The sequence below is a fragment of the Amyelois transitella genome, chromosome 28 (genome assembly GCF_032362555.1).
Source record: "Amyelois transitella isolate CPQ chromosome 28, ilAmyTran1.1, whole genome shotgun sequence".
In the NCBI taxonomy this organism is placed as follows: domain Eukaryota; kingdom Metazoa; phylum Arthropoda; class Insecta; order Lepidoptera; family Pyralidae; genus Amyelois; species Amyelois transitella.
The window spans coordinates 656,678-683,811 of record NC_083531.1 but is presented as its reverse complement, the minus strand read 5'-3'; the positions used below and the strand labels follow the sequence as shown (position 1 = coordinate 683,811).

The 27,134-nt window shown below is 36.7% G+C and overlaps 3 protein-coding genes across 3 annotated transcripts in view; 1 reads left to right on the top strand and 2 right to left on the bottom strand.

Annotated features, from left to right (window-relative positions):
* Positions 1-8,020, bottom strand: part of LOC106138105 (catenin alpha) — a 57,998-nt gene extending 49,978 nt beyond the window's left edge. The window contains exons 1-9 of the mRNA XM_013339155.2: positions 7,997-8,020; positions 6,711-6,882; positions 5,881-6,027; positions 5,044-5,210; positions 4,453-4,589; positions 4,025-4,097; positions 2,286-2,409; positions 964-1,025; positions 284-402 (exon numbers count right to left, since the gene is read on the bottom strand). Coding sequence (XP_013194609.1) covers positions 284-402; positions 964-1,025; positions 2,286-2,409; positions 4,025-4,097; positions 4,453-4,589; positions 5,044-5,210; positions 5,881-6,027; positions 6,711-6,882; positions 7,997-7,999 — 1,004 coding nt within the window. The 5' untranslated portion in view covers positions 8,000-8,020. The remainder of the gene's footprint in view (positions 1-283; positions 403-963; positions 1,026-2,285; positions 2,410-4,024; positions 4,098-4,452; positions 4,590-5,043; positions 5,211-5,880; positions 6,028-6,710; positions 6,883-7,996) is intronic.
* A 7,418-nt stretch (positions 8,021-15,438) lies between these two features.
* LOC106138097 (eukaryotic translation initiation factor 2-alpha kinase 2) lies at positions 15,439-26,919 on the bottom strand. The gene is made up of 3 exons (XM_060952289.1): positions 26,865-26,919; positions 16,777-17,923; positions 15,439-16,624 (listed from the first exon to the last, which is right to left on the bottom strand). The coding sequence occupies exons 2-3, from the start codon at positions 17,835-17,837 to the stop codon at positions 15,448-15,450; spliced, it is 2,238 nt and encodes a 745-aa protein (XP_060808272.1). The 5' UTR covers positions 17,838-17,923; positions 26,865-26,919; the 3' UTR covers positions 15,439-15,447.
* On the top strand, positions 19,125-25,330 carry LOC132903546 (uncharacterized). Its single transcript, XM_060952113.1, has 6 exons — positions 19,125-19,653; positions 20,381-20,537; positions 21,444-21,547; positions 23,211-23,386; positions 23,907-24,366; positions 24,846-25,330. Exons 1-6 carry the CDS (start codon positions 19,125-19,127, stop codon positions 25,307-25,309), a joined length of 1,890 nt encoding a protein of 629 aa, XP_060808096.1. The 3' UTR covers positions 25,310-25,330.
* Positions 26,920-27,134: the final 215 nt, after the last annotated feature.

Here is a 27,134-nt window from a genome sequence, read left to right as displayed (position 1 = left end):
TTCTTGTTACTATACAAATTTCTATGCAATAAAGATATTACAAACAAACAAACATTATTCAATCTCGTTCCCATGGATGGCGTAAAAGACGACTGAGGGATAGGCTTATAAACTTGGGGTTTTCTTCTTTTAAGCGATGGGCTAGAATCGTATTACTATATATGAATTTCAAATCTATCATTAAGCCAAACAGCTGAATGTTGCCTATCTGTATTTCCAAGACTTAGCTCTGTCTACCCCGCAAGGGCTATAGACGTGATTATATGTATGTATGTAATATTACCTGGTGCAAGAGCTATCAGCCATCAGTGCTGCGCCAGAAATGATGGACTCCAGCCTTTCTTCAAGCGACGGACGCGTGCGCAGCTCCGAGTAAGCGAGCGGTTCCATCACCATGCGCTCCTTTTATGTACAAAAAAAGAAGAAATTATTACATTTGTAGGTTAAAATTTTACAAGATTCGAAATTCTGTTATCGTTGTTAAAAATCTTAAATGACATATAAAGATAAAATGTTACATCATTGTAACCTTTGCAAATAAAAATAACGCATTAATTAAACGCCCACTCAAAATAAGACACCTACCTACATTCCCAGAAGTCACTTAAATTTTAAGTACTATTATTAACCCCTTTTTTTACTACGCTTTTATTAGCTTGGGTTGTATGTATGTATGTATGTCTGTATGTAACGGAATCTTTGAGCTTAATTTTTTAAGAACTATTATGTACCCGAAACCGCCGAGCTTGGGTGAAGAGTTATGAATGTGCGAATGAAGCGAAGGAAGTATGCAGAGAGCAAGTGGAAAGAGGTAGTCTCTGCCTACCCATCCGGGAAAGTGGCGCGATTTTATGTATGTATTATTTTAAAAAAACGGATTAAGCACCAAATTTCATATTTCTAAGCGACTATTTCGTTAATATTTAATAAAGAAATAAATTAAAATCGACCTACGATACTTACATCAAAATCGTCGAGCGCTTGGGCCAATTCCCCGGGGCCCTCGACCGGAGCGCGATTGTTACCTGAAAAAAAAAACAATGTTATAGTACAAATTTATATTTTACACCAAAACGTTATAAAAAAGGAATTTAGTCCGACCACTGAGTTAATGTGTGTTTATTGACATTATAATTATGCACTATAATTATGAATACTTATATGGGAAACGCGTTAAAATTATAGAATTCAAAGAAACTTAAAACTTTTTGGAAAACAAATAAAAATCTTAACAATAAAGAAACGTCAACAATATTATTGATATAACACAACACAGAATTATTTTAATATTTTGCTAACAAGCGTTGTAATGTAGTACGCGCTTCATAATCACTACACAATAAAAACTTAAAACAATAGGCAAAAAGACTAAAAATAATTGAACAAAAACATTGTATTTTCAAGACAATTTAACTGCGAACAATGATTGTCATTTTTTTTTTCCAATTCCATTCATTCATTTAAATTTAAACATGTGAAAATTGTGTTTTTTGTTTTCACAAGTGGCCAGTTACATCCGCTTACGATATATTAGTTTTTTTTTTAATACAAACGGGGCATAATTTCGAATTGGCGGGGTTTTGTACAACCGAATTGGAAAAAAAAAATAACAATCGCGCCAATTTTTTTTTAAACCTTTTGATCAATTCTTTTATGAGCTTAGGTCAGAGATCATTTTGTTTGTTTGTTACGCTTTTATTACAAAAGTACTAGATCCATTATACCCATGAAAGCAAAGTTCCCGGCAAATGTTAGTAATAGTATCTAGTTAAATCAAAGTTGCTCTCCGCATCTGTCCTTAAGTACACAACGGATTTTGATGCACTTGTTCTTTATAGATGGAAGAGTGATTCAAGATGACTGTTTATATGTTTATAATATGGTACCCGTGCGAAGCCGGGGCGGGTCGTTAGTATTACCGCTTTTTTGAATTACCTGTAAAGGGTTGCTAAGTCATTAGTTTCATTCCAAATTTTTAAGACCAATAAATATGAATATATATACTAGCTGTGCTCGCGACGGATAATCTGCGTGAAATAGTAATTTTGGGCATCATTGAAGTCCTCAAAGATGAATAATTTTCCCCGTTTTTTTTACACATATTCCATTATTACTTTGCTCGTTGCAGCGTGATGTTATACAGCCTAAAGCCCTCCTCGATAAATGGTCTATTCAACACAAAAATTATAATTCAATTCAAACCAGTAGTTCCTAAGATTAGCGCGTTCAAACAAACAAACCGTTCAGCTTTACAACATTAGTATAGATAGATAAAAGCAACGCACCGTGCGCAGGCGCCGGGCGGCCGTGCGCGGCGGCGGCGATGGCGTCCACGGCGGAGCACACGGCGCGCAGCACGAAGTCGCGGTTGGCCTTCGCGGCCGCCAGCTCGGGGTGCCGCACGTACACCTGCACACACGTAGAATAGAATAGATTTATTTTCAAAATTAGATACAAGGTATCACTTATTAAAAAAAATAAAAATAAACTTATATAACTTAATGCCGTGTGGTTCCCGGCACCAATAAAACAAAAAAGAATAGGACCACTCCATCTCTTTCCCATGGATGTCGTAAAAGGCGACTAAGGGATAGGCTTACAAACATGGGATTCTTTTTTAGGCGACAGGCTAGCAACCTGTCACTATTTGAATCTCAATTCTATCATTAAGCCAAATAGCTGAACGTGGCCTTTCAGTCTTTTCAAGACTGTTGGCTCTGTCTACCCCGTAAGGGATATAGACGTGATGATATGTATGTATGTAAAATAAACTTATTGACGTCACATCACTTAAATCTAATTATAACTACTGCCGCTTCCAAAGCGCGTGTGTAGAAGAATACATACATATGGTCACGTCTATATCCCTCGCGGGATAGACAGAGACAACAGTCTTGAAAAGACTGAATGGCCACGTTCAGCTGTTCGGCTTAATTATACAATTGAGATTCAAATAGTGACAGGTTGCCAGCCCATCGCCTAGAAGAGAATCCCAAGTTTGTAAGCCTATCCTTTAGTCGCCTTTTACGACATCCATGGGAAAGAGATGGAGTAGTCCTATTCTTTTTTGTATTGGTGCCGGTAACCACACGGCACACACATATACGGCGCATTTTATCCAGAACTTAGTCCACCTTTACAGTTTTTATTTATTCATGCAAAACTTAGTCTACCTTTGTTTTCAAGATTGGATCATTTTACGTCAACATAAGTCTCATATATCTACTGCTAATATCTCCTTCCTCTCCCGGCTTTAGTGCCGGTTTTGCATTCCTCACCACTCTGGAGAGGAGCCCGGGGTAAGCCCATGACCATGGGATCCTGGATTGGGTGAGTCAGGTTTTTACACGAAGCGACTCCCGTCTGACCTCCGCAACACACACACATCCAGTTGCCTGAATGTGCAAGTTTCCTCACGATGTATTTCCTCACCGTAAGAGCATCGGTTAGTATTAAAACTAATGTAAACTTCGAATATAGTCATTGTTGGTACACGGCCGAGGTGGGATTTGAACCTGTGGCCTTTCTGCGCAACACGCATTCTAACCAGGCACCTTACTAATTCGACCACCGACGCTACTTCTATTTGATCTAATTTCTATATTATAATAACGGCCACAGCGGCACAGCGGTAGTACGCTTGTCTGTGACACCGGAGGTCCCGGGTTCGAATCCCGGCCAGGGGATGATGCGAAACGAACTTTTTCTGATTGGCCTGGGTATTGGATGTTTATCTATATAAGTATTCATTAAAAAATATAGTATCGTTGAGTTAGTATCTCGTGACACAAGTCTCGAACTTACTTCGAGGCTAACTCAATCTTTGTAATTTGCCCCATATTTTTTTTTTACATACATACAAAAAAAATCATGCCTCTTTCCCGGAGGAGTGGTAGGCAGAGACTACATCGACTACACTTGCCACGATCTCTGCATACTTCCTTCGCTTCATCCACATTCATAACTCTCTTCAGGCAAGCTCGGCGGTTTCGGACTAAATTTTTATTTATTAAATTAATATTACCTTGGAGGCAGTAAGCAGCATGGTGGAGTGCTTCTTCAGAACCGCTCTAGCCGCGGCCAGTTCATCTTTCATCCTGTAACAAGTAATAAAAATTAATAACAGATGGCGCTTGACGTATTAAATACTAAGTGAGCAGCTGAATGTTGCTGTCTTTTTAAGACTGACAGATAAAATATATCCCTATAGTCACGTCTATATCTCTTGCGCAGTAGACAGAGTCAACAGTCTTGAAAAAACTGATAAAATACACACCTATAGTCACGTCTATATTCCTTGAGGAGTAGACAGAGTCAACAGTCTTGAAAAGACTGATAAAATACACACCTATAGTCACGTCTATATTCCTTGCGGAGTAGACGGAGTACTTCGAGGCTAACTCAATCTGTGTAATTTACCCGTATATATTTATGTATGTATGTGTGTATCACCTGGGCTCCTTAAGCTCGTGTTGTCGTTTCGCAGCTTGCGCGGCGAGCTCGTTGGCCGAGCGGCCGAACTGCCGCGCGGATTCCACCAGTTCGGATTGCGAAGATGCGGATTTTAACTTGTCCAAGTCAGTTTCCACCTGAAAACAAAATAAAATTAATTTTTCTACTAGACTACACCGTGCAAAGTCTTGCTGGGGGTTACCAGTGTAAAATAAATAATACATACATACATATGGTCATGTCTATATCCCTTGTGAGGTAGACAGAGCCAACAGTCTTGAAAAGACTGATAGGCCACACTCAGCTATTTGGCTTAATTAGGCTTAGGCGACTAAGGGATAGGCTTATAAAATTGTGATCCTTTTTTTAGGCTATGGCTAGCAACCTGTCACCATTTGAATCTCAATTCCATCATTAAGCCAAACAGTCTTTTTAAGACTGTTGGCTCTGTCTACCCCGCAGGGGGTATAGACATGATTATATGTATGCACGTAAGTACGTAGCTAGTGTAAAAAAAATGAACATCACATCAACTGCGTTAATTCCGGTATTTATATATATATATATATATATATGTATATATGTACTTACAGTGCGCAACTTGGACAGCAGCAGCCTCACGTCCACCATGTCCGCCAGGATCAGCAGCCGCGTGACGGCGGAGAGCAGTGCGCGCGCGCACCGCACCATGGCCGAGCGCACGGCGGACGCGCACGGCTCCTCGGAGAACTCGCGCGCGGCCAGCGACATGGCCGCGCCTGCGATACAACAAGTAAACAACACTCAATTGGATGTATTTTTTTTTTTTTTTACTTCAACTTTACTTTTTTTTTGTTCAAAACTAGCTGTGCCCGCGACTTCGTCCGCGTGGAATAGTAAACCTATCAGAGTTTGGGTTGCGTGTCTAAATACGTGCTTAACGCTAGAGTAAGCATTTTATCTGGCTTATACACTACTAGCTGTGCCCGCGACTTTGTCCGCGTGGAATAGTAATTTTGGGCATCGTTGAAACCCTCAAGGATGAATAATTTTCCCCGTCTTTTTTTTCTTCACTCCTAAAAGTTGCAGCGTGATGTTATCATAGCCTAAAGCCTTCCTCGAAAAATGGTCTATTCAAAACAAAAATATTTTTTTAGCGTGTTCAAACAAACAAACAAACTCTTCAGCTTTATAATATTAGTATAGATGTTTATTCTTTATTAAGGGATATTCTGAACATCGCTTAATAATTGTTATATTTTTTGGTTTCAAAACATTGGTTGACGTCAAATAAATTACTTAAAACTATGTTCAGTGCCGCTTCCAAAGCGTTAGCGATGGTCTGCACGCGCTCTATGAAGATCTCCGTTGCTCACTCTATGGTTTTGGAGTGTTAGCAATTTTGATTCACCCACTATGGAGTTATTAATGTAGTCAAACTCCACATACCAGCTTTCCGGACCTCCTCCACAGCGGTCAGCATCTCCTGAGTGATCTCCGGGTTCTCATAAGCGATGGTCTGCCCCCGCTCTATGAAAATCTCCGTTGCTCGCTCTACGGTGGCAACTAGAGCGCTAGCACGTTTAGATTTACCCGCTGTGGAGAGATTTTTATATGGATAAACAAAAAATTCACAAAACAATACAATTAATTTCATTACAAAACATATCACGTCTACGTATATCCCTTGCGGGTTAGACTAAAGAATTGAGAGATTGCCTATCACCTAAAAGAAGCATCCCAAGTATGTATATAAGCTTATTCCTTAGTCGCCTTCTGCAACATCCATGGGAAAGAGATGGAGTGGTTCTTTTGTCTTTTGGTGCCGGGAATCACACGTCACATTTAATTCCTTTTAAACATGAAAGCAATCAATTTTGATTAAAATGTAATAATGATTATACATATTCATTGAGTACTTACATAATAAAAATATAATTTAGATAATAAGGTGTTAACTTAATTATATTGACAAGTCTTCATTTTTTAGCTGTAGATATACTATAAAAATAATGTATGGAACCATATTTATACTCTTTCCCACGGATGTCTTAAAAAGGCGACAAAGGCATAGGCTAATAAACTTGGGATTCTTTAAGGTGATGTGCTTTCAACCTGTCACTATTTGAACCTCAATTCATTAAACCAAACAGATGAACATGGAACATGGCCTTATCAACCTTTTCAAGTCTGTTGGCCGTCTACTCCGCAGGAGATATGGACATGATAACATGTAAGGGTACTTTTACATCAATAAGATCAGAGAGAAATTTACTCACGTCTCTTCTTTTTAGCAGCACGGTCTTTGCTGTTCACAAGGGTGGTAACTTGGAACACAAGGGGCTCCAGAGTTCTCTCCACGGATGTGGTCCTGATCTCCAAGTTCTTGGGGTCCCATTTCAGGGATAGAGTCCCAGTGGTACCGTAAGTATCCGTCATAGTTGCCATTGTCTGGAATCAATATTTTATCACCCATATGAATTAATTAAAGTTTTTGATGAATTCTGCACAAATTTTGATGAGGCTTGTCTTTACTCTTTCTCTATATTTGAGGTTGACCATGGAAAAGAGAGGGAACGACATATACCTCATTTGTTCATGAAAATAGTATGTTTTTCTGTCATTATTTTATGTATAACTAGCAATCTGCTCCAACTTCACATCACACAGGTAGCATTTAAAGATTATTAAAGACCTTCCTGGGAAAAGACTCTTTCCAATATTTGAAACAAGAACAAACTACCACTATTTTCAGAGATAACACATACATAAAAAAGTAGGGGGACTTTAATGTCTGTTTTATTGCCTTCTTGTTGTCTTTTAAGAGGAGACCGGGCTGTCTAAGACCATGACCACATCAGGGAGTAGGAAAGTCTCAAAACAATTCCTGTCTGTTATGGTCAGTTAACAAGAGAATCTAATTCAGCATTGACCATTGTAACATTATTAATTTGCCTGTGTTCTCAAGATGTTTTCCCCGCGGAAAGAGCAACGGTGAAATCAGAAAGTGGTAATTAAAACAATTAACACCATAGCAGTACACTGCAAATACATCAAAACATGATAAATAAAATTTGAAGTACTCAAAAATGAGTCATCATCACAGTGTTACACTTTCTTTGCATCAAATTCAATAATGTTTACATACGGAAAGGTAATATACAGTGTAAATAGTTACTAATTGTTATTAACACTCGATAGAATATGCACAACACTAAGATTTCGTTAATTTACCTATAAATAAACAATTATAGAGTTTATTACTCCGATAAACAGACTATTTTAAAAAACACACAAAGCGGACCCCTGCCATTCACAATTTATCTCTCTCAAATCGGTCGGTTTATACATTGACAACAATCTCTATTGTACTTTTACTCAATTTTACAAAAAGATTTGTGAATTTCATTTAGTAAAAACACAGCCAATGATTAATTAAAAACCCAAATTGCGTTAATTACCTTACGGAATCTCAGAAATCCTAAAGGATCAAAAGATATTTTATGAAAACAAGCACAGTAATATCAAGGCGTGTCAAAAAAATTAGACAACCAAAAATACCAACCATCTGACAGTCGTGGATTTTTTTTTAAACATACCATAGTGATTGGCAAGACATAATATATGACGGACAATCGATTGTATCACCTTACAATCGATTTTCCAAAGATTCATGAGAAATTTGGAGAAGTTGAACTTAGAATGTATATTTCTAGTTTTAGACAATGCCTATGGATATATTATTAGTTATTCTAATAAGACATTAAAGTACTGATTACAAACTAAAACTATAGCTAAATTTAGAAAAATTTTGTAATAAGTTGTAAGTTCAAGTTCTTGAAATTTCTCATAGAATTATTTGTTTACAAATAAGTCATACAATTCATATTTATTATAAAGTTATGTGATAAGAGCCAAGGTGTTTTTGTTTAATTTATAAAAGTTTTTTTCTTTTCAAAAATATCAAATATCGGACGACGCGGCGATTCCGCCCGGACACTGTCGATATCCTCATCCTTCGCATCTTGCGATTCGCCAAATCTTTTATCATGCGAACCGCCGTGATTTGGATTTCCGTCCCCGCATCTCTCTTCCCCGATACATATAAATTGAGAATTTTCCAGGCAATTGTGAATACGCACTATTTGAGCTTGCGTGCACCTCATTAGGCCTCATCTTACTTACCAGGCAGATTGAGATCAAACACACTCAAATCTATTATAAAAACAAATAGTTTACATGAAAAATTCATAGTTCGTGTGCTGTCGTAAGCGTAATCTATGTAAAGAAAAGAGTAAGATTCTTAAATTTTTATATATCTCACAATGTCAACAAACATTAAATGATCAAAATTTAAACTATACATTTAATTTTCTTCTAACATTTTGAACGCGCCGCTTTATTTTACTGTTCCTATCCCTTTTCATTCCGCACAATACGACCGTGACAGCATATGTGGTTACTTCGGAGCTCGAAAACACTCGACGGCTTACGAATGGAGCCATAGAACATTTCAATTTAAATTTGAAAACTAGTGATTGAAGAAAAAATATGGCCGCAAATTGACCGCTCCGCTCATATAATAAAAATAGAAAAAGTGCGCATCTTTGAAACAAGAAGAACCCTGGCCAGGGCACAGGAAACCAAAATACAAGAAATTAAGGTACGTGTTGTGCGTTTACATTCCCGCTTCCCGCTTCTTCCTTTCACAATATTCTCTTTACCAAAAATCCAGCGACCTACATAATTGTTTTTCCGCTATCCCATTTTGTGGTCCTTCGAGCCGGATAAAACCCGCTTCAAACCCGCTTCATGCGTATTATTATTGACGAGATTTGTTTAAAACCGCGATTTTCTGTAAGTAATCATAACCGCATTGCGCCGACATTCGGCCGGCTTCTGTGTAGAATCTACCTACACAATTAAATAAAAACGTCCGCTCACAGTACTCTCACACCGCTCACCGCTTATTTTGAATAAGATTTTGGTATAAGTGTTTTATTTCATAAAATATCTATCCGCCATCTTTTACCATGGAATCTAAACTCAAGTTGTTACAAGAGAAAAATAAGGTTCGCTTTGAACGTCTTACTAAATTATACGAGGTAGGCAAACATTTGTCGCCATCTACTACCGAATTGCGCTCGATTGAGACTTTTATGTCCGATAGTCAAACTGTAGACATATTGCGTAATGATTTCATGCAAACTTTGGATGAAATTAACCTATTACACATGGAATTAGATCCCAAATTCCAACCAAGTTATAAGTCACTTTCATCATTTGAAGATATTTATGCTCGTGTTGTAAGGTTTCGTGTAAATCTAAAAGGTAAATCCGTTTCTTCGAGTGCAGTTCCGCAAACAACGAATAAGGCTCCCTTCAAACTAGCTCCGCTTAATATTCCTAGCTTTGACGGAAAAATTGAAAATTGGCCCGTTTTCTATGAATCTTTTCAAGCTAATATACATTGTAATCCAGATTTAACAGATTCTCATAGAATTCAATATTTAGTTGGAAGGCTCACCGGAAATGCATTAAAAATTATAGCAGGCGTGATTCCTTCTGGCGAAAACTATAAGTCCATTTGGGACAGTTTGACAAAGAAATATCAGGATAAGAGAGCCCTAGGTTCGTATTATGTTTCTACGTTGCTTAATATTAAAGCCGCTTCAAATAACTCGGTCGCATTAAATAATTTCATAGATACATTTGACGCTGCCGCCGCTGCACTAAATCAATTAAAAATTGAAGATACTTATGATTTTATTTTATTTAATTTAGCATTCCGTAAATTAGATTCAAGTACCGCTCAGGCGTTTGAAATGACTGCTAGAGATAAAATGATTCCGAGTTATTCAGATTTAGTTGAATTCATTAAAAGTCAAGTAAAAATATTAGATCGCACTACTAATAATAATAATTCATTCAACCGCATTAATCAAAATAACAATGCTATTATTAATAATTCCAACCGCTCCCGCCATACAGTCCATTCGTTCGTAACCCGCAATAATAATAATATCGATAACCGCTCTGTATGTTCAATGTGTAATACGTCTAAATCTTTGTCACCGAAAAATCGCCTTGAATTTATTAAATCGAAAGTAGGGTGTGTAAACTGCCTTAGCTTGACACATTCCGTGTCAAAATGTAATTCGAAGTATAAATGTAGACAATGTGGAAAAAGTCATCATTCTTTGTTGCATTCAGATTCATCCTCAAATAAAAACTCACCTTCTGCGTCATTTCGAGATTCGTTCACTAGGACAACCATACAAGACAGCGCTGTTTCGGCTGAAACTGGTACAGAGAATTGCGCCTCTACCTCCGCGGCATCGATGCCCGTTATTAGCAAAGATCGCGAGCACGTATCGCTTTGCGCTCGCTCACCTGACCTAACGAATGTTCTTCCCTGTACCACGTTAACTTGTCATAACCGTACTGAAGTGCTTCTTTCTACCGCCAGTATTTACGCGTATAATAATGATAAGAATATAAAAGAAACTGTTCGATGTCTTATTGATAATGCTTCACAGAACAATTTGATTACTCTAAACTGTTGCAAAAAACTTAATTTGAAAATTATTCCGCTGTCAAATTCGACTTTAAAGGGTGTTGGTTTGACTTCCCGGCCTGTTATAGGGTATGCTAATTTTACGATTTCTGCAAAAAATAATAAACAAACATTTAACTTAACCGCATTAGTCATAGATTGTATTACCGATCGTCTTCCTATAGATTATATTGACACATCTATTGTTAGGCATCTGGTAAACATACCGCTTGCAGATCCATTCTGGCATATTCCTGGTGAAATCGAAATTGTCCTAGGAGCAAAGTTATTCCCATTCTTACTTCTTAGTGGAAAAGTCATTGCACCGCCAGCTCCGCCCGCTATTGAAACTGTTTTCGGATTTGTTTTCATGGGTGACGCCGCTGCTAATACCGCTTCGTCAGTCATTGGCGATATAACTGCAATTCAGTCGTCATCTTCCGCTTCATTTCTTACTTGTTTTGAAAAAAGTATAGATGCCTCTCTTTCTAAATTCTGGGAATTAGAGGAAGTTCCTGTGAATAAATTTCTTAGTCGTACTGATGAAGAATGTGAACAAATATACTCTTCTACTGTCTCTCGCAACTCAACTGGTCGCTATTTCACCGTGTTACCATTTGCTAAGGATCCCAGTAGCTTAGGGAACTCGTACACTGTTGCTCATCGCCGTTTATTGGCACTGGAACGCAGACTTAGCGACACAGATTTACGTGTGAGCTATAACGCCGCTATCATGGATTACATAAATAACAAATACTTAGATCCAGTGTTACCATCGGACGAGTCTGATGGAGGTTATATAATTCCTCACCACCCAGTTGTCAGATTGGACAAACAGACTACTAAAGTCAGGGTTGTTTTGGACGCGAGTGCTCAATGTCATAATGGTGTATCTCTCAATGATATTTTACACACTGGACCTAATCTTCTTGCTAATTTAAAAATTCCGCGCCATCTGGCTGTAGCTCAGGGTTCTAGGGTTAATATAGTTGCTTTCGCTGACGCTAGTATGAAAGCGTATGGCTGTGTTGTTTTCTTACATGTTACCGATCCTACTGGTAACATATGTGTCCGCTTGGTGTGTGCAAAGTCAAAGGTTGCGCCAGTCAAAGTAGTTTCACTTGCCCGCTTGGAGCTCTGTGCTGCCGTCATAATGTCTAAACTAACCAAATTACTCTACGATACTTATTCAGCGCGCACGCCTATAGATAATGTTTATGCTTTTTCAGACTCAAAAATAGCTCTTTCGTGGATTCATTCATCTCCACATCGGTGGAATATTTTTGTCAGCAATCGTGTTGCCAAATGTCACGAGAATCTAGAGCCTAAAAACTTCTTCCACGTCGCCGGAGTTCAGAATCCCGCAGACTGTCTGTCGAGAGGTTTATTACCTGAACAATTACTTACGCACAAGTTATGGTGGAACGGTCCTGAATGGTTAATTACGCCTGTACCTCAGTGGCCAATAGAATCTTTTCAGCCTGAAAAATGTGAAGACTTGCCAGAATTTAACAGTAAAACGCTTGTCGCAACCGCTTCTCGTGGTATAGAATTGTCTCCTCTTTGTTCTCTATCGTGCAAAGTTTCTTCATGGAATAAACTGTTAAGAATAATTGCATATATTTTACGCTTTGTAAGATTATTGCCCCGCTCTAAATGGTTAGAGACCTCTCATATAATTACCGCTGAAAACTATTTGCTTCGATCAGTTCAAATCGCTCATTTTACACATGTCATAAAAGATTTGAAAAAGGGTAATATACCTTCTGCCCCGCTTAATAAATTAGACTTATTTATATCGGAAGATAAATTAATCAGAATAGGAGGTCGATTAGCTAATTCAAACTTACCGTTCGAAGCGAAACATCCTATTTTACTTCCTAAACATGATAATGTTACTTACTTGATTATAGACTATTTTCACCGCGTACATTGTCATACTGGTGCCGCTCTTCTTAGCTCTTTGATTCGCCAAAAATATTGGATAATATCATCTCGATCTGTTATACGGCAACGAGTACATAATTGTAATTTTTGTTTTAAAAATTCTCCTTCGCATCCAACTCCTAAGATGGCGAATTTACCCGCATTTCGTGTTCAAGAGACAAAAGCTTTCGTTCATACTGGCGTGGATTACGCTGGGCCTATTAACATCACTATTTGTCGACGTCGTGGTCAGCGAAGTCAAAAGGCATATATTTGCCTATTTATTTGTTTAGTGACGAAAGCAGTTCATATTGAACTTGCCTCAGATTTATCTTCTATTACATTTCTTTCTGCGTTTAAGAGATTTATATCCCGTAGGGGTCCAGTTTCTCATCTATATTCCGATAATGGAACTAATTTCGTTGGCGCTAAGTCTCATTTGAATGAGCTTTATAATTTTTTACTTTCTTCAGATTATAATGATTTACTCTCGAGCGAGCTTGTAAATCACCGCATAGAATGGCATATGTCTCCTCCCCGCGCTCCGCATTTTGGAGGAATTTGGGAGTCAAATATAAAAAGTTTGAAGACTCATTTGTACCGCATTATTGGCAATCAATTACTTACATATGAAGAGCTTTTAACAGTATTAACACAGATTGAAACAATAATGAATTCACGACCACTCTGCGTACTACAGGAAGAACCGCATCTTGAGCCTTTAACTCCCGCGCACTTTATTATGGCTTCTCCACTACAGTACTTGCCACTCGCACCTGTATCTTCTACGCCGCTAGTTACACGTAAATCGCTACTCGATCAAATGATTCGCTCATATTGGAAAAGATGGCATTTAGAGTACTTGAATAATTTACAGGTTCGTCAGAAATGGTTGAAAGATGTAACGAACGTCAAAATTGGTACTGTAGTGTTGATACATGAAGATAATGTTCCCCCATTACGATGGCCAATGGGAATCATTGAAAAAACTTATCCAGGTGCAGACGGTACTGTGAGAGTAGTTTAGTTAAAACTCAAAATGGTTTTCTTAAAAGACCAATCGTTAAATTAAGTCCATTGCCGTCGCAATAACAATACCGCATTTTCTTAATAATTTCTTATTTTATGAATGTTATTATATTATTTTTTCCGCTTTAGTTAATATTAAAATCCACTACTATTTACGCTACTCTATGAGTGATTTCCTTTTATTTTTCTTTTGAGAAAGCGATGTTTCTCAAGGCGCCGGAGGATGAACGCGCCGCTTTATTTTACTGTTCCTATCCCTTTTCATTCCGCACAATACGACCGTGACAGCATATGTGGTTACTTCGGAGCTCGAAAACACTCGACGGCTTACGAATGGAGCCATAGAACATTTCAATTTAAATTTGAAAACTAGTGATTGAAGAAAAAATATGGCCGCAAATTGACCGCTCCGCTCATATAATAAAAATAGAAAAAGTGCGCATCTTTGAAACAAGAAGAACCCTGGCCAGGGCACAGGAAACCAAAATACAAGAAATTAAGGTACGTGTTGTGCGTTTACATTCCCGCTTCCCGCTTCTTCCTTTCACAATATTCTCTTTACCAAAAATCCAGCGACCTACATAATTGTTTTTCCGCTATCCCACATTTATTTTGAACTAGTCGTCCCTAGAGGCGTATCCTAGCCTACTAGGATACGCCTGCGTGACAAGTATGTACTCTACCTATGTCTTTCTAAAAGTTTCACACTTTGCTACCTGCTAGTCCTTTTCCGAATTCCACACTATTTAACAAAATGTTATGGACATCAGTTCAGAGGTTTGACGTGGAAGACGGCGTAACAAACACACTTTCACATTAATTATAACATTATTATGGAGTGCATTAGCCGTTTTGTAAGTAGAAGGTACAATAAAAAGAAAATACTCGATATCTGCCTGTGATTCCTGCATAATCGATACTCGATAGTTTTATCGTTTAGGTACTATCGCCATCTGTGTAATAAATAATGCATCAATTATGTACCTAGTTCTTCATCGGTAACGAGATGTCACTAGTAAAAGATATTGTAATTTTATGGGAATTCTCTGGAATTTTCAAACTAGTGTTGGAATTGTTTTAAGAAAAATAAATATGTAGTATGTTAATGAACACAAAATATCACACGGGGCATTTAATTTTTGGACTTGAGCCCCAGAATGTCACATCCATTATACTTAGGAATAGGTAAATACTTAAAATATAATATAATGACTTCTCCCATTCCTTGCGGGGTTATTCCTTAAACGATATTTGTAGGATAGAGATGTAGGTAGTGATCCTATTCTTTTTTCTATTGGGGCCAGTAGCCACACGGCACTGCCGAAAACCACATGACACCAACGGGAATCATACTACACTGAATAACAAGCTACAATTTACACGGGAGTGAAGCCTTTTTTGCTTTATTTTACGACGCATAAGCAATTATGTCATGTCCTATTGCTTGATTGGGTAAAAAAGTCATATCGTAGACAAAACGAAATAGACAATTTGTTACCAATTATTTAATAAATGTCATGCATTGACAAGTCGTCTTCGTGCATTTTTCCTTTTGAATTTCTTAAAAGATCATCGAAATTATAATCAAACGGCTTTGTGGAACTATTATGACCATCACCCTCTTTCCCCGTCAAAGAAAACAACCTTTTCATATGCCCATCGATTCTTTTATCAATATCTTCATTCATTTTCTTGTTTTCTTCAGCATTTATATCAATAACACTGTCTAATCCAGCCCTTCTGGTTTCATTCAACATATCTTTTATATTATTTATATCCTTAAAAATCTCATCTTTATTTTCTCTCACAATCCTCTGTTTACTTTTCATATTTCCGCTAATATCACTGTTGATATGTGCCGCCATCAAGTCTTTAACATTTAATTCCGAAGTCACACTTGCATTGGGTTTTGTCTTTACTTGTATGTCCAGATTGGTCGTTGATTTCTCTTGATGTGTAGTATTAATAGCCTTGGTTGTATCTCTGATTATTCCTGTAATCCGTTCATTTAATATTCTAGTCTCATCTTCATCACTTAATGACTTCCTTTTAATTTTACCATCATAACTAGGATTCTGAATATTAGCCGTAGCCGTGATTTCTGAGGTAATTTTTGTAGTACTAATCGATGAAGAAGTAATTGTACTTATTTTTGCCTTTTTAGGTACTTTTATGGCTTTCTTGGTTTTGAGATGATTTTTCTCTTTATATGCTATAATATTTTCTCTGCTATCAAGAGATTTTTTATTTTGTAAATGTGTATTCAGGTCATCTCTTCCGTCAACATTTTTAATATTTTGAGAAAACAGGTTTTCACTAGTCTTATTAAGCGCTGAACAGATTTCAGTTGTATTTTTCTTGAAATTAAAGCTTTTCCTTGTTTCACTAGATCCATTTCGAACTATGAATTTGATTTCGTTTAAAACTTTTTCTATTCCATCAATCTTGTTTAACACATTTGGAATAGTAGAAGATTCAAATGCAATGGCGATTTCTTTAGTATCATCACTATTATCGTTAATATTATTATTTCTTCGTGACGAGGTGAGCTTAGTTTTATGTGATCTGAAGCTTTCGTGTTGTGTTTCATCGATCTCTAATCCCGATTTTTCATAAGAATCTGATTCGTACATATCTTTACGAGAACGTATTCTTTTTTTACGTTTGCCTTTCTTTGAATGTCTGAAAAGAAAATCAAATTTACATGAAATTATAACATATTGTTAGTGGAATTAAAATTACTTTGGTTAAAAGTACTAATTTTATTTTACAAATGCCCATATAGGTGTATTGGGCAATCTGCTCATAAACAATAATTTCAATGGAATACTTGCCGTTTTCTGTGTACTTCTATGGAATCCTTCACAGTGCTAAACGTACTCAAATCGTCTTTCCGCCCATCTGACATCGGAGTTGTAGTTTTAGGTTTGCGCCGTTTTCCTTTAGGCCTCATTCTATGTGCGTTCTGCCGAATCTTTTTTTTGCTATATTTTTTATGGTGCCTATTTTTAACCGCTGTTGTTGATTCATGTCTTTTAGGATTAACATATTTTTTTACATCTGACATGTAAAATGATTCCAAGTGTAAAGGTATTTCATTTCTCTTTAAATTTCTACCTTTCCTTTTCTTGACCGGATTATTTCTTGAAAATGATTTTTTTGACCGTTTAATTTCATTATCCGATGATGTTAAAATTACTTTATAAATATCTTTATTAATCTTCTTCTTTGAAGCTACATTTGATTTTACAGTTGTAGTCGTAGGGTTCCATATATTATGGTCGCCTATTTTATGATCATGCCAAATATTCTCCAGTTTACTCTTTAACTCTTTTCTAGCATTGTCGTTGAGATTCGAATAATGATCAAATATAACTGATCTCAAACCATACTTCACAATTTTTACCAAGTCTAAACTAGCTCTCTTACTTCTCTTTTTAAACTGTTCTAGTTCTGACAGAACTTGTCGCATTTTCCCTATAATTTCATTACCAACATAAACAGAATCCAGATAGTCTAATATCTTCTGTCGCTTTTCTCTCATTACATTTTTGTCGACTGCACTAATAGCTTTTTTTATTGCAAACCTGAGGTCTTTAGCCGTTAATTCGTTTAATGTAAGCAATTTTTTTGCCATGTCCTTCCTCAAGTTATGATTCTGGACGAGCTCATAAAATTTACAACCTTTGTAATGATACTTCCTTATTTCATTATTGACTATAGCTACTACATCTAACAAGTCATTATCTTCATAGGAAGAAATAGTTTGTAAAGTCATTTTGAGGAAGTCTCTGAATTTAAACCCTCCTTTGAGGTGACGCCTGCTGTTATCATTTTCACCTAAAATAGATTTGATTGTATTAAGGTAGTCTTGTAGTTTGTCAATGGCTTTCATATCACGATAATTGTGCTTTCCATCAAATTCTAGTACTGTTTCCAGTGCAACATTAACACTTCTTGGATTTAAACAATCTATATTAACTGAAACAAATACATATTCAAATTACTACAAATGATGTCCCAGACAGTACCAAAATTATTAACAGGTATTGTGAGATAAAGTACCCGAAATTGCCGAGCTTGCATGAAGAGAGTTATGAATGTGGATGAAGCGAAGGAAGTATGCAGAGATCATTGCAAGTGGTAAGAGGTAGTCTCTGCTTACTCCTCCGGGAAGGAGGCGTGATGTTATGTATGGAAGATAAAGTACACATCGCAAGAAATGGAGTCACATTTTATACTCATTTTATAGCGAATATCAACTCGCATTATTTTAATCTCAATTTCATCTTTAAAAAATATTTACCACAAAACCCAAATATTATAACGAGGCAAGCAAAAAACATCATTTTATTACAAGACTCACATATTTCTGAATAAAAATAACATTTTCTTTTATCGTAACATTTTTATAGTTTTAAATTTTATGTCCCACACTAGATTTGTAGTAAGTTTGAAATGATTTTTCACAAATGTATTCTATATTATTCTTCAGCGGAATGCTTTTGTTATTATTTCAACCAACATTCGAAGTGGATATAGGTACATATTTACTTTTTATTCTTATCCTTGGCTAATTAATAAGAGCAAGAGCGAATTCACACATATTGAATAGTAGTCATTCTGGAATACGTAGGTAATGAATCCATGCTATTCTAGTGGTAATGATATATACTTTGTATGGGTGGTCTCCATAGAACCCTTACCTTATCCATCTGATATTTGAATTGAATATAGGTAAATATTTAAATGAAAAATAATTATCTCTCATGATATTACTAACGTCCTTTCTTTTGATAGTAATTATGATGATATTTAAACGTCTAATCTTACAACAGTTATCGTTTTAGCATCCGATAAAGAGTCATTTAAAAACTCCTTAGTGCAAGTAGAACAATTCCTAGAAAAAATTGGACAGAGAATACAACACGAGAGAAATTATTTGAAGACCGTAGATGATAAATTGAATAATGAACCAACCGCCGTATATACTCCTAAATTGAAATCAGAAGAAGCTACATTACGAGACTTAGATTTTCTTTATGTAACAAAATTAAAGGAAAGTGCAACAATAAACAATGATATTCTAGTAAAAAACAATAATTATGATAGATTGGCAGAAAATTATTTTCAACGCCCTAATTTTATGAAAGCAATAGCACTCTTAAAGAGTGATGAAATAATGGGCATGGGTTCAACTAAGAAACTTTTACATGCTGTGTCAGATTTGAAAGGCTTAGTCAATGATGATATGAGCATTCAAACAGAAAGGGATGCTAGAAAAGCAACCAATGAAATTCTAATGAAAATTCATGAGAAATTAAAGAAAACTGAAGATTATAACAATATTGATACAAGAAATCTCGTGGAGAAAAAGTTAAGACGAGTTTTCGCACGAAGCGGTGATCGTGACTTAGATTTTGATATTTTTGGCAATATGGACTTTCCTGAAAAGAGTGAATTTCCTGTGGAAGTTTCTTTAAATACTTTACCTACAACACCTGCAGTTCTAAAACCTGACTTTGTGCATGGTGTCGAAGGCGGGCCCCCAGTAGAAATCCTAAACACGCCTACACCAACGACAGATCTTGACCAAATACTGCTGGATCCAAAAGACTTTGGATATACAACGACGCATAAACCAATTGCTGTTTTTGGAGACGTCGAAGAATTTCCGAGCATACCGCCCATTTACTTAACAACTACAAAAGGTATTTTTGAGATTGTTTTATAAGTACATAGATAGATTTACTGAATACAGTGTACAGTTGACGGCCTCTGTGGCGCAGCGGTAGTGCGCTTGTCTGTGACATCGGAGGTCCCGGGTTCGAATCCCGGCCGGGGCATGATGAGAAACGAACTTTCTCTGATTGTCCTGGGTCTTGGATCTTTATCTATATAGGTATCTATTATAAATATAGTATCTTTGAGTTAGTATCTCGTAACACAAGTTTCGAACTTACTTCGAGGCTAACTCAATCTGTGTACCTAATTTGTCCCGTATAGTGTTGATGATAAATTTTACATGTGGAGGATTGATATTTGTTACCATTTGAGATCGAATGTCGCTTTCTTGTGTCGAATGTTAGTTTCTAAGAGTTGGCACAATTCAATTTGTGCATAAATGTAACAGTTCTGCTCGAATACATACCATAACTCGTGCTACTTAGGAAAAACGCGAGGATAATGATGTCTTTATTGTAAATATATTATTGTATTTCTATTTTAATTTTATTTTCGTCAAAAGCATTCGCGGAAGACCATCGTCGCGGCTCACACTGTGACATTTGCTTTTTGGTGACTGTGACCTTTTTTTTGGATGTAAATTGTCATATTTTAATTTATATTTTGTATCAAATAAACATTTTTCTTTCTTCCTTTATGTCCAAAATAAAAGAGTTACTTGGCTGTATATGTAACCTTATGAAAATGTTCCAGCACCTATGGGTTTTGAGGCGTCATTCAAAAACGAGATGAAGCAATACGGCATGGGTGCATTTTCGATCGCCATGTTGAAAATATTTGACATGGGAAGGTCCAAAGAAAAGGGGGAAGTTATCAAACTGGGTTTCGCTCTGGCGAGACAAGTGGATGCGTATGTTGCATACATACATACATACATAAAATCACGCCTCGTTCCTGGAGGGGTAGGCAGAGACTACCTCTTTCCACTTGCCACGATCTCTGCATACTTCCTTCGCTTCATCCATACATATATACATATAATCACGTCTTATCCCTTGCGGGTAGACAGAGCCAACAGTATTAAAAATACTGATAGGCCACGTTCAGCTGTTTGGCTTAATGATAGAATTGAGATTCAAATAGTGACAGGTTGCTAGTCTGTCGCGTGAAAGAAGAATCCCAAGTTTATAAGCCTATCCCTTAGTCGCCTTTTACGTCATCCATGGGAAAGAGATGGAGTGATCCTATTCTTTTTTATATTTGTGCCGGGAACCATACGGCACATATTTAGTGATAATGATTAAATGTTAGATTTTATTTGATTGACTTAAGTTTAGTTTCTAATGTTTTTTTTTTAATGGAAATAAGAGAGAGATTAATAAAAGTTATTATAGTTCTTCATATTAATCTACATTCATTCATGTTTTTAATGTAGACAATGTGCATTCGTCCACGATTTAGATTTAGGAGATCTATATTTGTAAATTGACGTCCGATGAAAATGCTGCAGTGTAGTTTGTTCCGCCGATTCTTTTACACATGCGCTTTGGAAGCGGTAGTAAGTAGTTATAATTAGATTTAAGTTATGTGACGTCAATAAGTGATACCTTGTATCCAATTTTGAAAATAAATCTATTCTATTCTACTCTATTCTGACCTGCGCGACCTGGTGGCCTGAAACACAGGCTTTTAGCCTAGCTTAGGCACCAGTCTCCCGATGTGTATATGTGAATATCTTATAAGTGAAACCTTTTTTTTTTTTTTGTTTGGGAGAAAATAAAGATTATTTAGTATTTATTCTATTCTATAATTACAGCGCTGAAAACATAGGGGATCTCGATGAATTCGGCGAACCCACAAAACATGCCATCATGAAATCCACGGCGTTTATGGCAAATGCGCCATACGATCACCTCAAAGGTAGGTTTACCATTATGAATACATACATATGGTCACGTCTATATCCCTTGCGGAGTAGACAGAGCCAACAGTCTTGGAAAGACTGAATGGCCACGTTCAGCTATTTGGCCTTAATGATAGAATTGAGATTCAAATAGTGACAGGTTGCTAGCCCATCGCCTAATAAAAGAATCCCAAGTTTGTAAGCCTATCCCCCAGTCGCCTTTTACGACATCCATGGGAAAGAGATGGAGTGGTCTTATTCTTTTTTGTATTGGTGCCGGGAACCACACGGCAAAACGGAATGCTAATTATAACACTTGGTATTTGGGCATCAATCCCAATCTATACTAGACTAATATTATAAAGCTGAAGAGTTTGTTTGTTTGAACGCGCTAATCTCAGGAACTAGTAGTTCGAATTGAAAAAATATTTTTGCGTTGAATAAACCATTTACCGAGGAAAGCTTTAGGCTATATAACATTACGCTGCAACTATAAGGAGTAGAGAAATAATGGAAAATGGGAAAAAACGGGGAAAATTATTCATCCTTGAGGGCTTCAATGATTCCCAAAATATGTATTCCACGCGGACGAATTCGCGGGCACAGCTAGTTATAAATGCGAAAGTGTTTGTCAAGAGAAATAGTTTTGAAAAGAGTATGTCAGGATGTCAGTATTAGATGTTTGTTAATCTTTCACGCAAAAACTACTGAACCGATTACGATGAAATTTGGTATGTGAAGGTAGCTGAAGACCCAGAAAAACATATAGGCTACTTTTTATGCCGGAGTTCCCGCGGGATTGATTCCAATCGGACGAAGTCGCGGGCGGCCTATAGTTTTGCTATAAATGTGTACCAATAATAGCGTTTCGATTGACTGTAAATGGAATTGCTTTTGGGAAAGATTAAGACCACACCATCTCTTTCCCATGGATGTCGTAAGAGGCGACTAAGGGATATGCTTATAAACTTGGGATTCTTCTTTTAGGTGACGGGCTAACAACCTGTCGCTTTATATGAATATCAATTCTATCAGTAAGCCAAACAGCTCAACGTGGCCTATCAGTATTTCCAAGACTGTTGGTTCTGTCTACCCAAGAGATATAGACGTGATTATATGTATGTATGTGTAAAACACTTAATGTCAAATCTTTTTACACCCAGTTTGCTTTTTGTTCTTCTCTCTAAACTGCAGGACCAGGATTCTATCCCTGGTCAAGTGGAGTCGTGGTGCAAAGACTTTTTCAATAATTTTTTAGCCTGGGTTTTGGATGTTAATTTATATAAATAACAACACAGAATAAAAGGTCATGAAGAGAGTTATGAATGTGGATGAAGCGAAGGAAGTATGCAGAGATCGTGGCAAGTGGAAAGATGTAGGCTCTGCCTTCCCCTCCGGGAAAGAGGCGTGATTTTATGTATGTATGTATGTAAAACACAGAAACGTTGACTTAGAATCCCATAACACCAACTTTGAACTTACTCTACGCTTACTCAAATCTTTGCAGTTTGCTTAGACAAGAAAATATGGCTTGTTAAAAAGTCCGCAAGGGATATAGATGTGACCATATATGTATGTTTGTTATCTACGCGTTTAAGAAAACGTCATCAAAGAGCCGAACAGTCTGATACTTTTTTGAGATAAAAATGTGTTATTCTTTACAATTTTCATTGTTCAAAGCCCAGGCGATACTGCTTCACAACGCGCTGATCCACCGGAGGGAGCTGTTCTCTCTAGACCTCAATTCTATAATGGATTACATGGACTCTCTATACACTCATGATGAGACAGAGGAGTTGATTCAAAGCATGGTGCCTTTGCATACTTATAACAATGTTACTAGAATCCCTTATACGGTGAGTACTAAGTATATACCGTGTGGTTCACGGTACCAATACAAAATATGTAGAATAGGACCACTCCATGTCTTTCCCATGGATGTCGTAAAAGGCGACTAAGGCCAGCCAGCCAGCCAGTAGGTACAGTCAAAATCTGAAAATTGGCATACATGTAGGTGAGCACCAGAAAAGGATTCTTCGAAATAATTTCATTGTTGGATTAATATTTTAAAACCCATGAATTCACTTCTTCAATATAGTTACTTATTCAAACAGTAAGATTTATTATTCTATGTGACGGCCTCTGTGGCGCAGCGGTAGTACGCTTGTCTGTGACATCGGAGGTGCCGGGTTCGAATTCCGGCCAGGGCATGATGAGAAAAGAACTTTTTCTGAGTGAGTTTATATAAGTATTTATTATAAAATAAAGTAACGTTAAGTAAGTAACTCGTCACACAAATCTCGAACTTACTTCGAGGCTAAATCAATCTGTGTAATTTGTCCCGTATATATTTATATTTATGTTTTATATATATAGCGTGTAAAGGTCTTCATGGACAAGCTTCTGGCGCCGTGGAAACGTCTGAGAGATTCGCCCAAACGCGAAATTTTAAAGGAAGCATTGATTAGGGGGCTGAGAAATCATTTGTTCCCTGATGAGTATTCACTACATTCGAGAAGAAATAAACCTACAGCAGCAAAGGACACAAATGAGGGCAAACCTGTTAAAGTTTACATAAATTCCAAGCGTAAAGAACAATTTAAAGATAATGTAACTTCAAAAGAAAAAGCTTTGCGAAGGAACATTGCGAAGTTACAAATAAACCCGTCTAATTTAATGGTAGAACCACTTAACCTAGACATTAAATTAGAAGAGAAAGCTAATAATTCGATAAATTTAGATGAAAAGAAGATAATGACGAACGTTAAGTCTGATGATGTCAAAAGACTTTTGCTTATCAACAAGAAAGGAGGATCTACAAGAAATTTGGATAAAGGTACTTCTTTATGCTTTTGTTCTGTTAGGAAATAGGTATACCTAATGTAAAAATTATAATTCATTTCAAGTGTTTCATAAAGCGCAAGGGATCTATAATCTCATATACAATAGGAGTACAAAAGTTGGTTGTGCTGGCCCCCATTATTTTCATACCGTAAAAGAAATGAAAAACAACTAAAGAGAAACCATTTTGATGTTTTACATCAAAACTAAACTAATACAAAAGATTTTTAGCGGGCAAAAATCAGCCATTGTAAAAAGAAATAGAATATGTATGTTGTGTGTAAGTGAGTGTGTGTGTGCGTGGGTGTGTGGCGCTGGTTTTACTATTATTATATTATATTTATCAAATTACTACATTAAATTATTTTTGTGTTTTTATAAACAAGAGCCTAGGGAGACATAATATTTTTTACGATTCCTCGTAGAACTCCTGGTAAATAAAAATCGGGTATTTAAATTTAATAACCTTTTCAGATCAAGGTCTTGTAATGTCGTCAGCCAAACGTCATCACGCACACCAGAAACACTCACACAAACACAGGCACAAACGCATAAAGCACAGGCTTAAAAAAATTTTAAATGTCATAAAGCGGCATAAAGGACACAAAAGAAGAAAGAGCAAGAAACGTCATCACAGGCATAATAGACACATAAATAATCTTAGAGCTTCTATTTATACTGAAACTAATCATACTGAAAACAAAATCAGTAAACCTATTGACATGATCGTCAATAAAACTACTGTCAGACATTATTATCAACACACGACACAAGTATATGAAATAAGAGATAAAGTTAATCCAAAAAGGAGGAGTCATCAAGATGTAATAAGACAAGCTTCTCCGGAATCTGACGATGAAGTTGTTTTGAAAGTTAATTTGTATAAAGCAATGGCTGTCAATGATGATAGTGAAGAATTATCGAATTTTGAAACTTGACGAGGGTTCTTTGTTTGTCAAGTCAGGAAGGAACTATTGTAGCAAGAATGAAATCTATTCTTGTTTTATGAATAAACATGATTCTACAATTCTGGTCATTTTCATTTATCACAACTAGTTACCTACTTATTTGAAAGGTTCAATGATATTAAAAAGAAAGATGGTAAACGTATCCGCCGAAAAGGGAAGACTGACACTATTTTTCCATAATGCCTTATAAAAGTTAGTCGCACAGATTCGCTGTTATTGAATCAAAAAAAATGCCTATCGTTTGATGAAAACCGAACGCGGTTTTGGCATTCCGATCAGACTCCCCAGTGAATTCACAAGAGAAACCCTCATTCAATAACGTAAGTTTGCAATACATCGGGCAATCACGCGCGCCTCCGGAAACTCATTCACTTTATTCATTCCTGAAAAAAAAACCGTAAAGGATTCCCAGTAACGCGTGTACTTTACAAGTGTTCCCATAAAATTACAATAAATACCTTTCATTCACTCAAATAAAAGAGTATTATTGCGAGATCTTGTAACTTGATTCGGTGTTTGGTATTTGCGAGTCGGCTTTGTGTCCCTTCTCGCGCCATCGATTTGGCGCCAAAATACTGACAGTTCATAGACAAACAAAGGCGTTGGCATTTGGATAATGTAGGATTCCCGCGGATGTTTATACAAGATTTTTAAAGATACTGCTTGTGTTGTCTTTTAAGGTAAGTTGGTTATGGTTTGTGGATTGACCCAATTTTTTTTTATAATTGACCCGATAGTGGCCTGGCCTTTAACTGCTTTGTTTTGTTATCACCTAATGGTCATCTCATCACGCATGAATTCGTTTGTCATTAAAAGCTAATTCAAGAATTATAATCTATTCAAGAAAAATCCCACACACAACACTTAGTTGACTGTTCTTGCTTGCTTCCTTCAAAGAACTTAGCCCATACCCACAGACCACGATCAATTTCATAGTCTGTCCAAAAATAAGTCATTTTTCAATCACCACGAGCGATTTTACCGGAAACCAATTGTTAAAGAATAATATCAACATTTCGAGAGTCAAGTGCCAAACTGCCAAGTGACCGGCCATTTAAGTGTGTTTCAATACTTTCAATAGAACAGAATTTGTGTATCTATAAATAAAGATGCCCAGACAAGACACTGGTCCCAAAGGCGCCATTTCTAAACGGAAGTATGACAATGGCGGAGAATTGGAGGCGTCTTTTCAAATGAATGAAACCGTTGTGTTCATAAAATCGGTTTTATAACTAAATAATAAATATATACGGGACAAATTACAATGATTGAGTTAGCCTCGAAGTAAGTTCGAGACTTGTGTTACGAGATGCTAACTCAACAATTCTAGGTACATTTTATAATAAATACTTATATAGATAAACATCCAAGACCCAGGCCAATCAGAAAAAGTTTTTTTCTCATCATGCCCTGGCCGGGTTTCGATCTCGGGACTTCTGGTGAGACAGACAAGCGTACTGCCGCTGCACCACAGATAACAGCTTATTAACAACCAAGAAGTAGAACGTAAAAAGATTTTACAAACCTGGGATTCTTCTTTTAGGCGACGGGCCAGCAACCTGTTACTATCTAAATCTCAATTCCATCATTAATAGCCATACAGCTTATCGTGGTCTTATCATCAACTTTATAAAAAGATTAGATAAAGTTTTTATATCCCAAAACTAATCTTGGTACATACGGTCAACTGCACTCAACTCGTATAAAAACAAAAGAAAATTAGGTATAATGGAGCAGGTTTTTCTGCTATTGACTGTTCTATAGAGTTGCTAATATATTTTTCTAACTTTACAGA

Bases quoted from the DNA above. Each gene is read 5' to 3' on its own strand.
- LOC132903546 (XM_060952113.1), top strand. From the start codon at position 19,125: ATGGGCATGGGTTCAACTAAGAAACTTTTACATGCTGTGTCAGATTTG. The intron at 21,548-23,210 runs GTAGGTTTACCA...CATTGTTCAAAG, and splicing joins GCCATACGATCACCTCAAAG to CCCAGGCGATACTGCTTCAC. The intron at 24,367-24,845 runs GTACTTCTTTAT...TAACCTTTTCAG, and splicing joins TACAAGAAATTTGGATAAAG to ATCAAGGTCTTGTAATGTCG.
- LOC106138097 (XM_060952289.1), bottom strand. From the start codon at position 17,837: ATGAAAGCCATTGACAAACTACAAGACTACCTTAATACAATCAAATCT. The intron at 16,625-16,776 runs GCAAGTATTCCA...TTTTCTTTTCAG, and splicing joins ATAGAAGTACACAGAAAACG to ACATTCAAAGAAAGGCAAAC.